The 19,819-nt window shown below is 48.3% G+C and overlaps 1 protein-coding gene across 1 annotated transcript; it reads right to left on the reverse strand.

The window, feature by feature from the left end:
- Positions 1-4,129: 4,129 nt before the first annotated feature.
- On the reverse strand, positions 4,130-6,242 carry LOC127321083 (probable BOI-related E3 ubiquitin-protein ligase 3). The gene is made up of 3 exons (XM_051350123.2): positions 6,119-6,242; positions 5,641-6,043; positions 4,130-5,558 (listed from the first exon to the last, which is right to left on the reverse strand). The coding sequence occupies exons 1-3, from the start codon at positions 6,175-6,177 to the stop codon at positions 5,040-5,042; spliced, it is 981 nt and encodes a 326-aa protein (XP_051206083.1). The 5' UTR covers positions 6,178-6,242; the 3' UTR covers positions 4,130-5,039.
- Positions 6,243-19,819: the final 13,577 nt, after the last annotated feature.

Here is a 19,819-nt window from a genome sequence, read left to right on the forward strand (position 1 = left end):
CATATAGTTGGTTATAAATAATGTAATTATATACTTGATTAAAAATGTTTCATTGAAAATTAACTTCAATGAAAGGATATGGACAAAAACATATTTAGTGTCAAGATCTATGAAGATAGATTGAAACACATGATAAGTTTAAGTCAAAGTACATAGAATGGATATTGAAATAGTTCAATATAGAAATATTAAGAAAATGTTCTTGTCATGTGAAGGTTTAACAAGACTTGAGTGTATCTGACACTCGATGAGTAAAAACACATGAGTGATTTTAGATCACGAATAAAATGTACAAAATCAGATATCTTGTGCTCTAAAATGTTATGAGCATATACCGGAATGATTCATAAGATGATCATGGAACGACAGTAAGAATATCCTTGAGTACTTTAGAAGAACTAAGGATATATATATATATATATATATATATATATATATATATATATTTGTATGAAGAAATGACAAACAAATCGCTGTAAGGTGTTACACCGATATTGGTTTTGTCACATATAAAATATAATTTCAATCTCAAATTAGACTAAGTGTTGTTTAAAAGGTAGCACAATGAGCTAGAAGTTGTCTATGCTAGATTTAGAAGAGTTCTAAATATTGTGACGGATTCTACAAAAGAAGGCAGAGTATGTCATTGTTTTGACAATGACAAAGGATGTTAAGTCAAGAGGTTCTTTGAGAACATGGTGTAGTTCCGACGGAATCAGAACTTTGAAGCTATATTGTGTATGACAATATTAGTGACATATTTCAGACCGCGGAATTAAGGTTCCACCAGAAGACCAAACATATTTAATGCCGACTCATTTGGAAATGAGTGATGCGTTGAGACGCAAATGAATTACAAAATACATACGTTTACGAGCGTGTCGATCCGTTGACTAAAAACCTCTCCCGTGAGCAATACATGATAAAACACCGGAAGGCCAAGGTGTTATATCTTTACAAATGTAAACTAGATTATTGACTCTAGTGCAAGTGGGAGACTGAAGGAGATATGCCCTAGAGGCAATAATAAAGTGGTTATTATTTATATCTTTAAGTTTATGATAAATGTTTATATATCATGCTATAATTGTATTAACCGAAACATTAGTACATGTGTGATATGTAGACAACAAGAAGTCCCTAGTATGCCTCTTAAACTAGCTTGTTGATTAATGGATGATTAGTTTCATAATCATGAACATTGGATGTTATTAATAACAAGGTTATATCATTATATGAATGATGTAATGGACACACCCAATTAAGCGTAGCATAAGATCTCGTCATTAAGTTATTTGCTATAAGCTTTCGATACATAGTTACCTAGTCCTTATGACCATGAGATCATATAAATCACTTATACCGGAAAGATACTTTGATTACACCAAACACCACTGCGTAAATGGGTGGCTATAAAGGTGGGATTAAGTATCCGGAAAGTATGAGTTGAGGCATATGGATCAACAGTGGGATTTGTCCATCCCGATGACGGATAGATAACTCTAGGCCCTCTCGGTGGAATGTCATCTAATGTCTTGCAAGCATATGAATGAGTTCATAAGAGACCACATACCACAGTACGAGTAAAGAGTACTTGTCAGGAGACGAGGTTGAACAAGGTATAAAGTGATACCGAAGATCAAACCTCGGACAAGTAAAATATCGCGTGACAAAGGGAATTGGTATCGTATGTGAATGGTTCATTCGATCACTAAAGTCATCGTTGAATATGTGGGAGCCATTATGGATCTCCAGATCCCGCTATTGGTTATTGGTCGGAGTGAGTACTCAACCATGTCCGCATAGTTCACGAACCGTAGGGTGACACACTTAAAGTTGGATGTTGAAATGGTAGAATTTTAATATGGAATGGAGTTCGAATATTTGTTCGGAGTCCCGGATGAGATCCCGGACATCACGAGGAGTTCCGGAATGGTCCGGAGAATAAGATTCATATATGGGAAGTCATTTTATGTGAATTAAAATGATCCGGAAGGTTCTACGGAAGGTTCTAGAAGGTTCTAGAAAAGTCCGGAAGAAATAAGGATGGAAGGTGGAGTCCCTTTCCACCCACCTTGGCCGGCCAACCTAAGGGAGGAGGAGTCCCAAGTGGACTCCCCACCATGGTGGCCGGCCACCCCACCAAGGAAAAGGGGGAGTCCCACTCCCCCTAGGTTTGGACACTTGGAAGGTTTTTGTTGGGGTCTTATTCGGACTCTTTGACCTAAGCCTTGGGGCTTCCACCTATATAAAGAGGGGGAGAGAGGGGCTGGCCGGACACTCAATCCACCACCATGGCCGCACCCCTCAAGGGTGCCCTAGCCGGCGCCCCTCTCCCCAAACCCTAGCGGTCTCTCTCTCCTCCACCATATCCCGCACGCTTAAGCGAAGCTCCGCCGGATTTCTCCACCACCACCGACACCACGCCGTCGTGCTGTCAGATTCAAGAGGAGCTACTACTTCCGCTGCCCGCTGGAACGGGGAGGTGGACGTCGTCTTCATCAACAACCGAACGTGTGACCGAGTACGGAGGTGCTGCCCGTTCGTGGCGCCGGAACCGATCGTGATCAAGATCTTCTACGCGCTTTTGCAAGCGGCAAGTGATCGTCTACCGCAGCAATAAGAGCCTACTCTTATAGGCTTTGGAATCTCTTCAAGGGTTAGTCTTGATCATCCCCTCGTTGCTACCGTCTTCTAGATTGCATCTTGGCTTGGATTGCGTGTTCGCGATAGGAAATTTTTTTTGTTTTCTATGCAACGTTTTCCTACAGGCACGGGGCGGCGCGGCCCTTCTTGGCCGGTGCCTGAGGCCCTCCATCGGCGAACCGTCGCGGAGGTGGCTGTGCGCCTGTGGCTCGCGAGCCTGGTGGCGAGTGGAGTCATCAGGCCATGATCCAATCTGGCCTAGATGAACTCTGCCATGGCCAGGGCGGGATCTGGCCCTTCGGAGCTGGTACTGCAGCCCTGCGCTTGTACAGTCGCCTTCCTCTTCGGTCTCTCCGGCATGGAGGCGATCGGCGGCTTGGGGGCCTGCCGGTCTCGCGAATAAAGGTGGCAGTCCTAAGGTTTCTCCTCATGTCAAGATGATGACCTACTGGTTGCCTGTCCTCATTGATCTGGCAGACGCGGCGTGTTCCGGAAGGCTCCGCCGGCGTACTCCACCGGAGATTGCTGGATCGGGTGGGAGTCGGTCGTGCGCTCCCATGTTTTTCTCTGACCGTTTGGTTTCAGAGGGAGCGCTTCAAAGCTCTGCTGGCTGTTAATATCATGGGGCATGTTCTCGTCCCATGATGCTGGCGCAGAATGTCGTCGAAGCCGAGATCTGAGGTTTGGTTCTGATGGTTCGACTCCAGGCAGCGATGAGGAATTGGCTTGGTGATTTGTGACTTGGAGCAGCGGCATGCTAGTGGGGGCGACTGGATAGGAGAAGTTCATAGTCTTACCTTTCAGGGTGAAAACTCAAGGTCTGGCCTTAATTGGTTGTGCCTGACATTATCCTTGTTGAAGGTATTGTTTTGAGAGTGTGGACCTTTCTGGCCTTCTGGTGCTGTCTCGGTGGTGTTAGTACCGCTGCTCCAAGGAATAGATTACTGTAGCGAGACTTTTCTTTTCTGTAATTTTTTTTTGTGGCTGTGTGCATCCGTAATGCCGCTAGGGCAATACGTTGTTGCAGAGGCTGGGTGTATTTGGTATCTTCGCGATATTAATATATACTCCTTATTGAAAAAGATCTCCATTTCAAATACTGTATTAACTACAATCAAAATCTGTATCATATATGTATGACCGTCTTTCTCGTTCAGGACTAAATTACATGGGCAGTTATTTAACTTATCTCGTATGTGCAGGTTGGTTACGCACAAATGTAGTGATAATGTTCGACCAGAATAACAACCTGATTCATATAATCCCGCACAGAACATACTGATATTTTTTTTTTTAAAAAAAAGACTAATCAGGAATTACCTAAGACAAGGAACATGCAGCATCAAAGTCCAGACACGACATGTCCTAGTACCATCATTACAGATGGCGTGCTAATAAAGACCACATGGTCACGGATTAGTTGTGCAAATCACTTTAATTTGATGGCAGGTAGGAATAGGATAGGATTATTTGACCAGGTTGCTACACACAACTTTATATTTGCCATTTGCGCGCTGACGCAACTGATCGAGCTAGCTCATTTGCATGTGTCGAGAACTTGAACCAAGACCTTTTCAATATTGATAAGCTTACATCGGATCACCAGGTAATCAATCAATCAGTCATGTTCTTCAGACCGCAATAGTTGCCGTCACGTCTAACAGTTTCATCCATATCCGCATTTCGGCAGCGGAATCAGACATCTGAACAAAACCTTGTCTTATTCTTCGATTTCCCCCGATCCTTCGAACACGTCTGCGCTTGTCCATTTGACCTAGCAATAGGTTCAGACTTCAGAGGGCAGAAGATGACTGTTGGGAAGATTCACACGGACCAAACATACTGCATTCTGATCATACCATGGAGTTTAGGGCTCCAACAGACTTTCTTTCTTCCCTGAAATAAATTTACACGAAACCACTGTCCCGAATGATCCAGATTTCAAACATACCACTCAACACTAAATTCTCACTTGCACATAAACTCTGTTCATCCTTATCAGTAGAATTCAGGCTGCATTGGTGACATGATTGAATCTCCAACGATTCCCCAGGAGCCAGTTCTGTTATTTCGCGCAGGTACTATCTCTGATCCAAATTTGATGTCGCAGGTACAAACAAGATTTAGGCAACATTTTGCGTCAATTTGTGACAATTAATTTGGATCGTAGGGATTCTTCAGAGCCACCCAGACAGTTGTTCTAGCCAAAACTCCTAGTCTTTGAGTATATCCGCTACAAAATTGTTGAGATGGTAGAAGAGCACTGCTATTCATTAACCAAAACTTGGCTTCTTCAAAGTTCAGGAAAAAAAAAACTCCACTTTCACTTCGACCCTGTAAACTGAACAAACTGTGACCTGCGCCATTGGGCAAACGGAAGACAGGTCACGGCGTCAGCAGAGCAGGACATGTAGCGAGGCGTTCTTGGTGGCCGCGCACACTGGGCACGTGTCCACGCTGGCGTCGCACGCGCGGCACAGGCTCAGGTGACGGCACGGCAGAACCAGCACGCACGCCCCGCCCTGACCGCAGGCCCTGCACGCCGCCGATGCTTTGGACGCCGCGTCGTCGTCGGCGGCGGCGTTGTCGTACGCGGGGGTCTCGAAGCAGCACGATTGCGCGTCCTCGGCCTCGCCCTCCCCGCCGGCGCAAGGGGATTGGAGGAGCTGGTCGATGGTGGCGCGGAGTTCCTCGGCGACGGCCTCGTGGCTCTGCGCGACGCCTACCCAGGCCTGGCCCTCCGCGCCGATCTGGCGCAGCCTCTCCTCCATCTCCGCGTTGCGAGAGCGCGCCAGCTCCAGCGTAGCCTCGGCAGCCCGCAGCCGCACCGCCGCGGCACGCTCGGCCGCCGCCACCAGCGCCCGGACGTGTCGCCGCCACGCCTCGTCCAAGCCCGCGCGCATCCGCTCGGTCTGCACACATCCATCAAAACCGTCCAGAATCAATCACCAGAATTCGATCGATTCTAGTCACGGGCAAGGTGATCGTACATACCTCGACTCGCACGAGCGCGTCGATCTCCACTCCCTGGTTGTACAGATGCGACAGGAGGCCCTGCGACGAGCCGGCGGCGGCATTGCCACTCATCCCGCTGGTTGACGCGACGCAGGAACCCGTGGCCCTGCTCGCCATATCGCCGACGGGCACAAACCCCTGCGCCGCCGCAGCCGTTCTAACGCCGCGCGGTTGCTCGTCCATGAAACCAGGCGCCGCCGCCGCCACCACGCGCGCCCGCTTCCTCGGTACGAAAGCGTAGTTGTGGTTGTTGTCGTTGCAGGTGAGATCGCTTCTGGGGACGTTGCTCAGCATCGCGTTGCCAATCCCGGCCATCGCCGGCGCGCACCCGCCGCGCTCGTCCTGGAACAGAGTGGCACCCGTCGCCCCGTCCCCCAGAGCCCTGCAAGACGCATAGGATTGAGACATCGCCCTCTTGAACAGAGACCGAGATACAGAAAGCCGAAGGCGCGCAGACCTGTAGGAGTGGAGGTGGTGGTGGAAGGCAGGGGAGACATGCTGCGCCTGCACGGCCATGACCAGCGACTCGATAGGAGAGAAGAGATGACGCGAGAGGGGACGGAGGAAACTCACGGGGGAGAGAGAGAGTGGGGAAGCAGGTTTTATACGTGTGCCCGAGGAAACAGTTTGGGAGAAGCCATATCTTCAAGAACCGTTAAGAGCATCTCCAGTCGCGTCCCCCAAACCGTCCCCCAAACCGCGCCGGATCGAGCGTTTGGGGGACGTGTTTTGTTCGTGCCGTGTTTGGGGGACGTCGCTCCCCAGCCGCGTCCCCCAAACGCCGCCCCCAAATGAATATTTGTGCACGAAAATAAAGGTTTTCATTCAATTTTGATTATATATTACAAAGTTTGAATGAAAACGGCTAGATTTCATCTAAACCTAGACTATCGACCGCCGGCGGCGCGTTCGACGGCCCCGCCCGTCGTCGCCTCCCCTACGCCGCAGCTCCTCCTGCGCGCGCCTCCTCTCCTTGCGTTCGGCGGTGGCCGAGACGGTGCCGCTCCGCCGCGCGTCCTCCGCCGTCCCTCGCTGCGCCGCACGGAGGGAGAGCTCGATGGCGCGACGAATATGCGCCTCTTCGAGGGCACGGGCGTCGTCCCGGAGCTTCTTCTCCGACTCGAAGGACTCGACGAGGGCGCGTTGCTGATCGGCCGTCTCGTCCGGTGCGGGCGTCGTCGTCGGACCCGGTCGAACTCGTCGTCGTCGTCGTCGTCCTCCACCTCGGTCTCCTCCGCCTCGGCCTCCTCCTCCTCCATTGGCGCCTCCTCCTCCACATCTGTTGGCGCCTCCATCATCGCCGCCGCAAACGCGTCGGCCGCCGCCATGCTTCCGCCCGCCTCCCCCATAGCGCCGTAAGCGCCGCCTCCCGCCGTCGACGCTCCTCCGCCGTCGCCTGCTGCTGGAGCTCGATCGACTCACGCCGCCGGCGCTCGATCGAGTCACGCTGTTCACGGAACAGCGCCTGCCGCTCATCGCGCGGCGCCGGCGCTCGTCGGCCCATCGTCGCTCCATCTCCTCCCGATGCACGGCGCCGTCGCGCCTCTTGTCCCGTCGAGGCGTCGAACGCCGCAACGGTGTCGCACCGCTGCTCCTGCCACGCTGCTGCCGCCGCGGCCTCCTCACTGCGGAGGCGAGGGCGGAGAACGCCGCTAGATCCGCCGCCTGCTGCGCCTCACGCCGCTGGCGGGCCTCCTCCTCGAGTGCCTCCTCGAGTGCCGCACGCCGCTGCCGGCTCGTCAATGGAGGAGACGGCGGTGGAGGGAAGTGGCCATCGCCGGGGCGGTTCGCCATTGCCACTGGTGATGGAGGAGACGGCCGTGGAGCGACGAGGGCTGTGTTTGTTGCCGGCGGGGTGTGGTGGCTACCATTGATGAGCCGGGAGACCTTTTATAGACGCCGGCGTCGGGAAGAAAGCGCGGGAACAGACGAGAAGAGGCGGGAAGATCGCGCGGGAACGGGCGGTGGCGTGCGAACGCCGGCGACGCGTGGAGGCTGCGCAGCACCGACGAGACGTCTCGCCTGCCCCTCCGTCGCCATTAAGGCAAAGATGCCGCTGCGCGCGAATAACTTCCGTCGCGAGGTAGGCGACGGTTAGGTTAAAATTAACTGTGCCGCTGACGCGTCGGCCCCGCGCCTCCTCGCCTCTCATTTCGTTGTGTCCGGCGTCCCCGGAGCGTCCCCTGTGGGACGGGGACGGGCTCGGGGCGCCGGACACCGTATCGGGCCGCGCCGGACAAAAATGGGCTTTGGGGGACGCGGCTGGAACGCTTTTTTTGTCCGGCGCGCCCCAAATCCCTTTGGGGGACGGTTTGGGAGACGCGACTGGAGATGCTCTAATAGACTCGATATGAGTACTACTATATGATTCATTAACCTTTTTATGCAAGCCATTTTGTCAAAGGAATGGCAACCCAAGGCCACAAGTATTCTTTGGATTTTATGGAGACGTGTGACCGAATGGATTTTCTATAATTTGGTCGGTTTTCATGTTCATTGGTGTGCTTTTAGATAAGTTTTTTTAAAGGGAAGGCCCATGGCCCTGCTTTATAAATAAAGCACACGAAGCAACAACAGTAGCGATACAAACTCACACCCAAACAGCTAGACTGATGCCTTAGACAAAGCAAATCCAAATCCGCAAGTACCCATACTGAAAACGAAAGAAAGGCTACAAAGCGCTACAACGCCAAGCGATAGAGGGGTGCAAGATGCGGGCGCAGGCGCTGATCATCCTCCGTCGTCGTCGCGAAGCCGTCGCTGAAGTCTCCTAACCTCGTCCAGAGCCGCGTCCAGGAGCGGTAAGTCCCTCGGTCTGACCAGAACCCTCCAAGTCTGCATATAGATAGACATTTTGAAGATAGCATCAGCCGGGTTGTTGATCAAGGATCCCTCTATAGCTAGCTTATTGCGGATGTTCCAGAGGGCCCAGGATTGGGCCGCAAAGGTGTACCAAGCTGTCCTACGGAGACGACCCGTAAGGCCATTGACAATGGCAATGAAATCCGCGACCCCTGTCGGGTTCCAAGAGCAGTGCAGAAGTTCCCTAATTCCTGCCCACATGAATCTCGCTAGATGGCATTCAAAGAAAATGTGATCGCAAGTCTCCCAGCCACCGCAAAGGGCACAGCTTCCATCAGAGGGCCCCCGCCTCTTGACCAGCTGGTCCCCGGCTGGCAGCCTACCCCTAATCAGCTGCCAGAGAAAGACGCGTATCTTAGGCGGAACCTTGGTGCGCCAAACCTCCTTGAAGTGGGTTATGGCCCCGCCCTGGGAAAGTTTACAGTACATAGAGTTAGTGGAGTATTCCCCGGAAGGATCCAGCGACCAGCGGACCTCGTCCTCGCCCGAAAGGATGGGAGTGAGGTCGAAGATCCTACAGAGGTTGTCCCATTCCACCGTCTCCGCGAGACCGAAGGAGCGTCTAAACCGGATGTGCCAACCTTCATTGTCACGCACCCCTTCAACAGTGGCAAAGTGGTTATCGCAACAAGCAAAGAGGCGGGGGAAGGTCAGACGCAAGGGCCCCGTGCCCGTCCACCAGTCAAGCCAAAAGTAGGTACGTTTCCCATTCCGTACCTTGTGCTTGGCTCCCATTTTGAAATACCGTTTGATCTTCTGAATGGCATTCCAGAACTGCGAGCCCTTAGTCGGCACTGCTGGAGAAAACAAGTCATGGTCTCCCAGATACTTGGCCCTTAGCAGGTCAGCCCATAGCCCCTCGCTGTTCTGATAGATCTTCCAGATCCATTTGAGCATAAGCGCGATATTCATAAATTTAGTGTTAAGGATTCCCAATCCTCCGAACGCCTTTGGTGAAGGAGATATGCCCTAGAGGCAATAATAAAGTGGTTATTATTTATATCTTTATGTTTATGATAAATGTTTATATATCATGCTAGAATTGTATTAACCGAAACATTAGTACATGTGTGATATGTAGACAAACAAGAAGTCCCTAGTATGCCTCTTAAACTAGCTTGTTGATTAATAGATGATTAGTTTCATAATCATGAACATTGGATGTTATTAATAACAAGGTTATGTCATTGTGTGAATGATATAATGGACACACCCAATTAAGCGTAGCATAAGATCTCGTCATTAAGTTATTTGCTATAAGCTTTTGATACATAGTTACCTAGTCCTTATGACCATGAGATCATGTAAATCACTTATACCGGAAAGGTACTTTGATTACACCAAACACCACTGCGTAAATGGGTGGCTATAAAGGTGGGATTAAGTGTCCGGAAAGTATGAGTTGAGGCATATGGATCAACAGTGGGATTTGTCCATCCCGATGACGGATAGATATACTCTGGGCCCTCTCGGTGGAATGTCGTCTAATGTCTTGCAAGCATATGAATGAGTTCATAAGAGACCACATACCACGGTACGAGTAAAGAGTACTTGTCAGGAGACGAGGTTGAACAAGGTATAGAGTGATACCGAAGATCAAACCTCGGACAAGTAAAATATCGCGAGACAAAGGGAATTGGTAATGTATGTGAATGGTTCATTCGATCACTAAAGTCATCGTTGAATATGTGGGAGCCATTATGGATCTCCAGGATCCCGCTATTGGTTATTGGTCGGAGTGAGTACTCAACCATGTCCACATAGTTCTCGAACCGTAGGGTGACACACTTAAAGTTGGATGTTGAAATGGTAGTACTTGAATTATGGAATGGAGTTCGAATATTTGTTCGGAGTCCCGGATGAGATCCCGGACATCACGAGGAGTTCCGGAATGGTCCGGAGAATAAGATTCATATATAGGATGTCATTTTATGTGAAATAAAATGTCGCGGAAGGTTCTATGGAAGGTTCTAGAAGGTTCTAGAAAAGTCCGGAAGAAACCACCAAGGAAGGTGGAGTCCACAAGGGACTCCACCTCCATGGCCGGCCAGCCCTAGTGGGAGTGGAGTCCCAAGTGGACTCCACCATAGGGGGCCGGCCACCCCCCACATGGGAGGTGGGAATCCCACCTTTGGGTGGGAGTCCTAGTTGGGCTAGGTTTCCCCTCCTATGGAAGGTTTTGGTTTCGGGTCTTATTCGAAGACTTGGACACCAACACTTGGGATCCACCTATATAATGAGGGGCCAAGGGAGGGGGCCGGCAACCCCAAGACCACAAGCTGGCCGCCCCCCATAGAGTGGCCGGCCACCCCTCCCAAACCCTAGCTTTGCTCCTCCACTCCATATTGCCCGCGTAGCTTAGCGAAGCTCCGCCGGACTTCTACACCGCCACCGACACCACGCCGTCGTGCTGTCGGATTCAAGAGGAGCTACTACTTCCGCTGCCCGCCGGAACGGGGAGGTGGACGTCGTCTTCATCAACAACCGAACGTGTGACCGAGTACGGAGGTGCTGCCCGTTCGTGGCGCCGGAACCGATCGTGATCAAGATCTTCTACGCGCTTTTGCAAGCGGCAAGTGATCGTCTACCGCAGCAACAAGAGCCTCCTCTTGTAGGCTTTGGAATCTCTTCAAGGGTGAGACTCGATACCCCCTCGTTGCTACCGTCTTCTAGATTGCATCTTGGCTTGGATTGCGTGTTCGCGGTAGGAAAATTTTTGTTTTCTATGCAACGTTATCCTACAGTGGTATCAGAGCCGTGTCTATGCATAGATGGTTGCACGAGTAGAACACAATGGTTTGTGGGCGTTGATGCTCTTGTTATCTTTAGTTTGAGTACTTTGCATCTTTATGGCATAGTGGGATGAAGCGGCTCGGACTAACTTTACATGACCGCGTTCATGAGACTTGTTCCTCGTTCGACATGCAACTTGTATTGCATAAGAGGCTTTGCGGGTGTCTGTCTCTCCTACTATAGTAAAGATTCAATTTACTCTTCTATTGAAAACATTAGTATCAACGTTGTGGTTCATGTTCGTAGGTAGATTAGATCTCTCTCGAAAACCCTAAACCACGTAAAATATGCAAACCAAATTAGAGACGTCTAACTTGTTTTTGCAGGGTTTGGTGATGTGATATGGCCATAATGTGATGATGAATATGTATGAGATGATCATTATTGTATTGTGGCAACCGGCAGAGCCTTATGGTTGTCTTTAAATTTCATGTTGAGTAGTATTTCAAAGTAGTTGTAATAGTTGCTACATGGAGGACAATCATGAAGACGGCGCCATTGACCTTGACGCTACGCCGACGATGATGGAGATCATGCCCGAAGATGATGGAGATCATATCCGTGCTTTGGAGATGAAGATCAAAGGCGCAAGAACAAAAGGGCCATATCATATCACATATGAACTGCATGTGATGTTAATCCTTTTTATGCATCTTATTTTGCTTAGATCGCGACGGTAGCATTATAAGATGATCCCTCACTAAAATCTCAAGATAATAAAGTGTTCATCCTTAGTAGCACCGTTGCCAAGTCTTGTCGTTTGAAGCACCTCGTGATGATCGGGTGTGATAGATTCAATAAGTACATATGACGGGTGCAAGACAGTTTTGCACATGCGGATACTAAGGTGGCCTTGACGAGCCTAGCATGTACGGTACATGGTCTCGGAACACGTGATACCGAAAGGTAGAGCATGAATCATATGGTTGATATGATGAACACTTTGAGTGTTCGCCATTGAAATCACACCTTTTCTCGTGATGATCGGGTTTAGGTGCGGTGGATTTGGTTCGTGTGATCACTAAGACAATGCGAGGGATATTGTTTTGAGTGGGAGTTCACTTAGGTTTTTAATTATGTTGAATTAAAATTTGAACTCAATTTGTCATAAACTTAGTCTAAACTATTGCAAATATATGTTGTAGAGATGGCGTCCCCAATCAATTTTAATCAGTTCCTAGAGAAAGAGAAACTTAAGAGCAACGGTAGCAACTTCACCGACTGGTTCCGTCATGTGAGGATCTTCCTCTCGGCGGAAATCTGCAATTTGTTCTTGATGCACCGCTAGGTGACCCTCCGCAGAAGATGAATCCGATGAAGTAAAAGCTGTTTACGCGACTCGGAAAACTCGGTACTCTCAAGTTCGATGTGCCATCCTGTGCAGTCTGGAATCCGATCTTCAAAAACGTTTTGAGCACCATGATCCTCATGAGTTGATGAATGAGCTGAAAGCTATATTCGAGACTCATGCGGCCGTGGAATGCTATGAAGCATCGAAACATTTCTTCAGCTGTATGATGGAAGAAGGCAGCTCCGTTAGTGAGCACATGCTCGCCATGACCGGGCATGCGAAGAAACTCGATGACTTGGGAATAGTGATTCCTAACAGACCGGGATTAATCGTGTCCTTCAATCACTGCCACCAAGTTACAAGAACTTTGTGATGAACTACAATATGCGAGAACATGAACAAGGAGTTACCTGAACTTTTTGGCATGCTAAAAGCTGCTGAGATTGAGATCAAGAAAGAGCACCAAGTGTTGATGGTCAACAAGACCACCGTTTCAAGAAACAGGGCAAGTCTAAGGGAAAATTCAAGAAGGGTGGCAAGAAAGCTGCCACGCCTCCTATGAAACCTAAGAACGGCCCTAAGCCCGATGCTGAGTGCTATTATCGCAAAGAGAAGGGACACCGGAAGCGTAATTGCTCCAAGTATCCGCTGATCTGAAGAGCGGCCTTGTCAAGAAGAAGAAAGAAGGTATATTTGATATACATGTTATAGATGTTCATTTCACTGGTTCTCGTTCTAGTACCTGGGTATTTGATCTTTGGTTCGGTTGCTCATATTTGTAACTCGAAACAGGAACTAAAGAATAAACGACAAGCTATTGAAAGATGAAGTGACGATGCGCGTTGGAAACGGATCCAAGGTCAATGTGATCGCAATGGCACACTTCCTCTACATCTACCTTCGGGATTAGTTTTAAGCCTAAATAATTGCTATTATGTACTGCGTTGAGCATGAACATTATATCCGGATCTTGTTTAATGCAAGACGGTTATTCATTCAAGTCTGAGAATAATGGTTGTTCTATTTTTATGAATAATATCTTTTATGGTCGAGCACCACAAAAGAATGGCTTATTTCTGTTAGATCTCGATAGTAGTGATACGCACATACATAACATTGATGCTAAGCGAATTAAACTTAATGATAATTCTACTTATATGTGGCACTGTCGTCTTGGTCATATTGGAGTGAAACGCATGAAGAAACTCCATACAGATGGATTACTTGAATCACTTGACTTTGAGTCACTTGATAGATGCGAAGCATGTCTAATGGGAAAAATGACAAAGACTCCATTTTACGGTATGATGGAGCGAGCTACTGACTTATTGGAAATCATACATACCGATGTATGTGGACCAATGAGCGTAGCATCGCGCGGTGGTTATCGTTATGTTCTAACCTTCACAGATGATCTGAGTAGATATGGGTATATCTATTTCATGAAACATAAATCCGAAACTTTCGAGAAGTTTAAGGAATTTCAAAGTGAAGTAGAAAATCAACGTAACAAGAAGATCAAATTTCTACGATCTGATCGTGGAGGTGAATATCTGAGTTATGAGTTTGGCATGCATTTAAAGAAATGCGGAATACTTTCACAATTGACACCGGGAACACCTCAACGAAACGGTGTGTCCGAACGTCGTAATCGAACTCTCTTAGATATGGTTCGTAGTATGATGTCTCTTACTGATTTGCCGTTATCATTTTGGAGTTATGCATTAGAGACAGCCGCATTCACTTTAAATAGAGCACCATCAAAATCCGTAGAAACGACACCGTATGAATTATGGTTTAATAAGAAACCTAAGTCATCGTTCCTGAAAGTTTGGGGTTGCGAAGCCTATGTAAAGAAGTTACAACCGGACAAGCTAGAACCCAAAGCGGAGAAATGCGTCTTCATAGGTTACCCTAAGGAAACTATAGGGTACACTTTCTATCACAGATCCGAAGGCAAAATCTTTGTTGCTAAGAACGGAACCTTTCTTGAGAAAGAATTTCTCACTAAAGAAGTGACTGGAAGAAAAGTAGAACTCGATGAGATTGATGAATCTATACTCGTTGATCGCAGTAGCGCGATCGGAAGTTGTACCTGTACCGCCTACACCTGCAACAGAGGAAGCTAATGATAATGATCATGAAACTTCGAACGAGGAAACTACAGAACCTCGCAGATCGACAAGGGAACGTGCCACTCCTGATTGGTATGATCCTTGTCTAAATGTCATGATTGTGGATAACAATGATGAGGACCCTGCGACGTATGAAGAAGCGATGATGAGCCCAGATTCCAACAAATGGCAAGAAGCCATGAAATCCGAAATGGGATCCATGTATGATAACAAAGTATGGACTTTGGTAGACTTACCTGATAGCCGTAAGGCTGTCGAGAATAAATGGATCTTCAAGAGAAAAACAGATGCTGATGGTAATATTACTGTCTATAAAGCTCGACTTGTCGCAAAGGGTTTCCGACAAATTCAAGGAGTTGACTACGATGAGACATTCTCACCTGTAGCGAAGCTAAAATCTGTGAGGATTGTGTTAGCAATAGCTGCATTTTTCGATTATGAGATTTGGCAGATGGATGTCAAAACGGCGTTCCTTAATGGAGACATTGAGGAAGAGTTGTATATGGTACAACCCAAAGGTTTTGTCGATCCTAAAAATGCTGACAAAGTATGCAAACTTCAGCGTTCAATCTATGGACTGAAGCAAGCATCAAGAAGTTGGAACCGACGCTTTGATAAGGTGATCAAAGACTTCGGGTTTATACAGTGTCATGGAGAGGCCTGTATTTACAAGAAAGTGAGTGGGAGCTCTGTAGCATTCCTGATATTATATGTAGATGACATATTATTGATCGGGAATGATATAGAACTATTAAGCAGTGTTAAGGGATATTTGAATAATAGTTTTTCAATGAAAGACCTTGGTGAAGCATCGTATATATTAGGCATCAAGATTTATAGAGATAGATCAAGACGCCTAATAGGGCTATCACAGAGTACATATCTGGACAAGATTCTAAAGAAGTTTAGAATGGACGAAAGTAAGAAAGGGTTCTTACCTATGTTACCAGGCAAGGTATTGAGTAAAACTCAAGGACCGGCTACGGCAGAAGAAAGAGAAAGGATGTGTAACATCCCCTATGCCTCGGCAGTAGGATCTATCATGTATGCCATGCTATGTACTAGACTGGATATAGCACATGTTGTTAGTTTGACTAGCAGATATCAAAGTGATCCAGGAATGGAACACTGGACAGCGGTCAAGAATATCCTGAAGTACTTGAAAAGAACTAAGGATATGTTTCTTTGTTATGGAGGTGACCAAGAGCTCGTTGTAAACGGTTACACCGATGCAAGTTGGAACACTGATCCTGATGACTCTAAGTCACAATCTGGGTACGTGTTTATATTGAATGGTGCTGCGCAAGCTGGGCAAGCTCGAAGCGATTGCACGGTGGCGAAGTCTTCAACAGAATCGAGTACATAGCGGCTTCGAGAGGCTTCATCGAAGCGGTATGGATGAAGAGGTTCATTGTAGAGCTCGGTGTGGTTCCTAGTGCATTGGACCCATTAATCATTTACTGTGATAACATGGGTGCCATCGCCAATGCACAAGAGCCAAGGTCACACAAGAGGCTGAAGCATATCAAGCTGCGTTACCACTCGATTCGCGAATACATCGAAGATGGAGAAGTAAAGATTTGCAAAGTACACACTGATCTGAATGTAGCAGATCCGTTGACTAAAGCTCTCCCTAGGGCAAAGCATGACCAACACCAGAATGCCATGGATGTTAGGTATATTACAATGTAATCTAGATTATTGACTCTAGTGCAAGTGGGAGACTGAAGGAGATATGCCCTAGAGGCAATAATAAAGTGGTTATTATTTATATCTTTATGTTTATGATAAATGTTTATATATCATGCTAGAATTGTATTAACCGAAACATTAGTACATGTGTGATATGTAGACAAACAAGAAGTCCCTAGTATGCCTCTTAAACTAGCTTGTTGATTAATAGATGATTAGTTTCATAATCATGAACATTGGATGTTATTAATAACAAGGTTATGTCATTGTGTGAATGATATAATGGACACACCCAATTAAGCGTAGCATAAGATCTCGTCATTAAGTTATTTGCTATAAGCTTTTGATACATAGTTACCTAGTCCTTATGACCATGAGATCATGTAAATCACTTATACCGGAAAGGTACTTTGATTACACCAAACACCACTGCGTAAATGGGTGGCTATAAAGGTGGGATTAAGTGTCCGGAAAGTATGAGTTGAGGCATATGGATCAACAGTGGGATTTGTCCATCCCGATGACGGATAGATATACTCTGGGCCCTCTCGGTGGAATGTCGTCTAATGTCTTGCAAGCATATGAATGAGTTCATAAGAGACCACATACCACGGTACGAGTAAAGAGTACTTGTCAGGAGACGAGGTTGAACAAGGTATAGAGTGATACCGAAGATCAAACCTCGGACAAGTAAAATATCGCGAGACAAAGGGAATTGGTAATGTATGTGAATGGTTCATTCGATCACTAAAGTCATCGTTGAATATGTGGGAGCCATTATGGATCTCCAGATCCCGCTATTGGTTATTGGTCGGAGTGAGTACTCAACCATGTCCACATAGTTCTCGAACCGTAGGGTGACACACTTAAAGTTGGATGTTGAAATGGTAGTACTTGAATTATGGAATGGAGTTCGAATATTTGTTCGGAGTCCCGGATGAGATCCCGGACATCACGAGGAGTTCCGGAATGGTCCGGAGAATAAGATTCATATATAGGATGTCATTTTATGTGAAATAAAATGTCGCGGAAGGTTCTATGGAAGGTTCTAGAAGGTTCTAGAAAAGTCCGGAAGAAACCACCAAGGAAGGTGGAGTCCACAAGGGACTCCACCTCCATGGCCGGCCAGCCCTAGTGGGAGTGGAGTCCCAAGTGGACTCCACCATAGGGGGCCGGCCACCCCCCACATGGGAGGTGGGAATCCCACCTTTGGGTGGGAGTCCTAGTTGGGCTAGGTTTCCCCCCTCCTATGGAAGGTTTTGGTTTCGGGTCTTATTCGAAGACTTGGACACCAACACTTGGGATCCACCTATATAATGAGGGGCCAAGGGAGGGGGCCGGCCAACCCCAAGACCACAAGCTGGCCGCCCCCCATAGAGTGGCCGGCCACCCCCTCCCAAACCCTAGCTTTGCTCCTCCACTCCATATTGCCCGCGTAGCTTAGCGAAGCTCCGCCGGACTTCTACACCGCCACCGACACCACGCCGTCGTGCTGTCGGATTCAAGAGGAGCTACTACTTCCGCTGCCCGCTGGAACGGGGAGGTGGACGTCGTCTTCATCAACAACCGAACGTGTGACCGAGTACGGAGGTGCTGCCCGTTCGTGGCGCCGGAACCGATCGTGATCAAGATCTTCTACGCGCTTTTGCAAGCGGCAAGTGATCGTCTACCGCAGCAACAAGAGCCTCCTCTTGTAGGCTTTGGAATCTCTTCAAGGGTGAGACTCGATACCCCCTCGTTGCTACCGTCTTCTAGATTGCATCTTGGCTTGGATTGCGTGTTCGCGGTAGGAAAATTTTTGTTTTCTATGCAACGTTATCCTACATTTGGCTTGCACACCGTGGCCCAATTCACCATATGGTACTTGCGCTTGGGTCCCGCCCCCTCCCAAAAGAAGCGGGATCGGTGTCGGTTCATGGTCCCATGAGTTGCGTCGTGCAGCAGGTAGAGCCCCATAGCAAACAACGGCAAGCTGGAGAGGCAGGAGTTGGTTAGCTCGAGTCTCCCCGCAGAGGCGAGAAAAAGCCCTTGCCAAGGCTCGACCCTGTGACCTACCTTGTCAGTGAGGAAATTCCAGTCCGCCACAGAAAGGGGTTTGTCACTAACGGGTAGGCCAAGGTATTTGAACGGCAAGCTCCCTAGCTTGCAGTTCAGGGCATCCGCAAACTTCTGGCGTTCCTGGTCAGTGACCCCTGTCACGACCACTTCGCTATTAGTGAAGTTGATCTTTAGTCCTGACATGTTCTCAAAGCAGAGAAGCAGGAACTTAAGGTTAGCCACACCAACGTCCGAGGGTTCAAGAAGGATCAGTGTATCGTCGGTGTACTGAAGGTGGGTGACACCACCAGGAATCAGGTGTGGCACGACCCCCTGGAGGTGTCCTGATTCGCAAGCTCTGGCAATAATGGCAGCTAGGGAGTCCACCATAAAGTCAAAGAGAATCGGGGAAAGAGGGTCCCCCTGACGCACTCCCCGTGCATTCCGGAAGTATTCCCCAATGACACCGTTGACATTGACTGCAGTTTGTCCTCCCGAGACCAACTGAAGTAGGCGGTGTACAATCATCGGAGAAAAACCCTTACAGAGGAGCACCTCCCTCAGGAAGCTCCAACTCACTCGATCGAAGGCTTTCTCAAAATCCAGTTTGAGGAGGAGCCCCCGCAGTTTCTTAACCCTAAGTTCATGAGCGATCTCATGAAGAGCGAGCACTCCCTCGTGCAGGCTCCGACCCTTGATGAAAGCCGTCTGACTACGGTCAATGGTTCTAGAAGCAATAGGAGCAAGACGGGTAGCAAAAGCTTTAGCGAAGAATTTAAAAATAACATTGATAAGAGCGATAGGCCTAAACTGCTTGATGTTGTCAGCGCCGTGGGATTTAGGGATGAGGGAGATAACTCCATAGTTGAGGCGCGCGACGTCAATCCTCCCTAGGACAAAGTCATTGAGCATCTGAAGGATAGGCGCTTTAAGAGATCCCCAGAACCTCTTGAAGAAGAGCACAGGAAGGCCATCCGGGCCTGGGGCTGAATCGGGCTTCATACCAGCCAGGACCTCATCCAGCTCCTCCGCCGTGAAGGTGAGCTCAAGAGCCCTGTTCTCTTCTGCGCCAATCCTCTGGGTAACCGGCCAAAGGTTAGGTGCCAGGGAGAAGACCCTCTCCTCCCCTACCGTGCCCATCAGACCATGGTAGAACTGATAGACATGCCCCATCATGTCTTCCTGGGAAGTAAGTTCCCCCTCCTCCGTGATGAGTCTGGGGATCATACACTTCCGTCGCCTCCCATTGGCAAAGGCGTGGAAGTAGGCAGTGCAGGCATTAACGATAATTGTTGCTCTACTGCGTTGGTTCTTTTAGACCTTCGTGTGTCTATCAACTACAACAGGC

The sequence above is a fragment of the Lolium perenne genome, chromosome 2 (genome assembly GCF_019359855.2).
Source record: "Lolium perenne isolate Kyuss_39 chromosome 2, Kyuss_2.0, whole genome shotgun sequence".
Classification (NCBI taxonomy): Eukaryota; Viridiplantae; Streptophyta; class Magnoliopsida; order Poales; family Poaceae; genus Lolium; species Lolium perenne.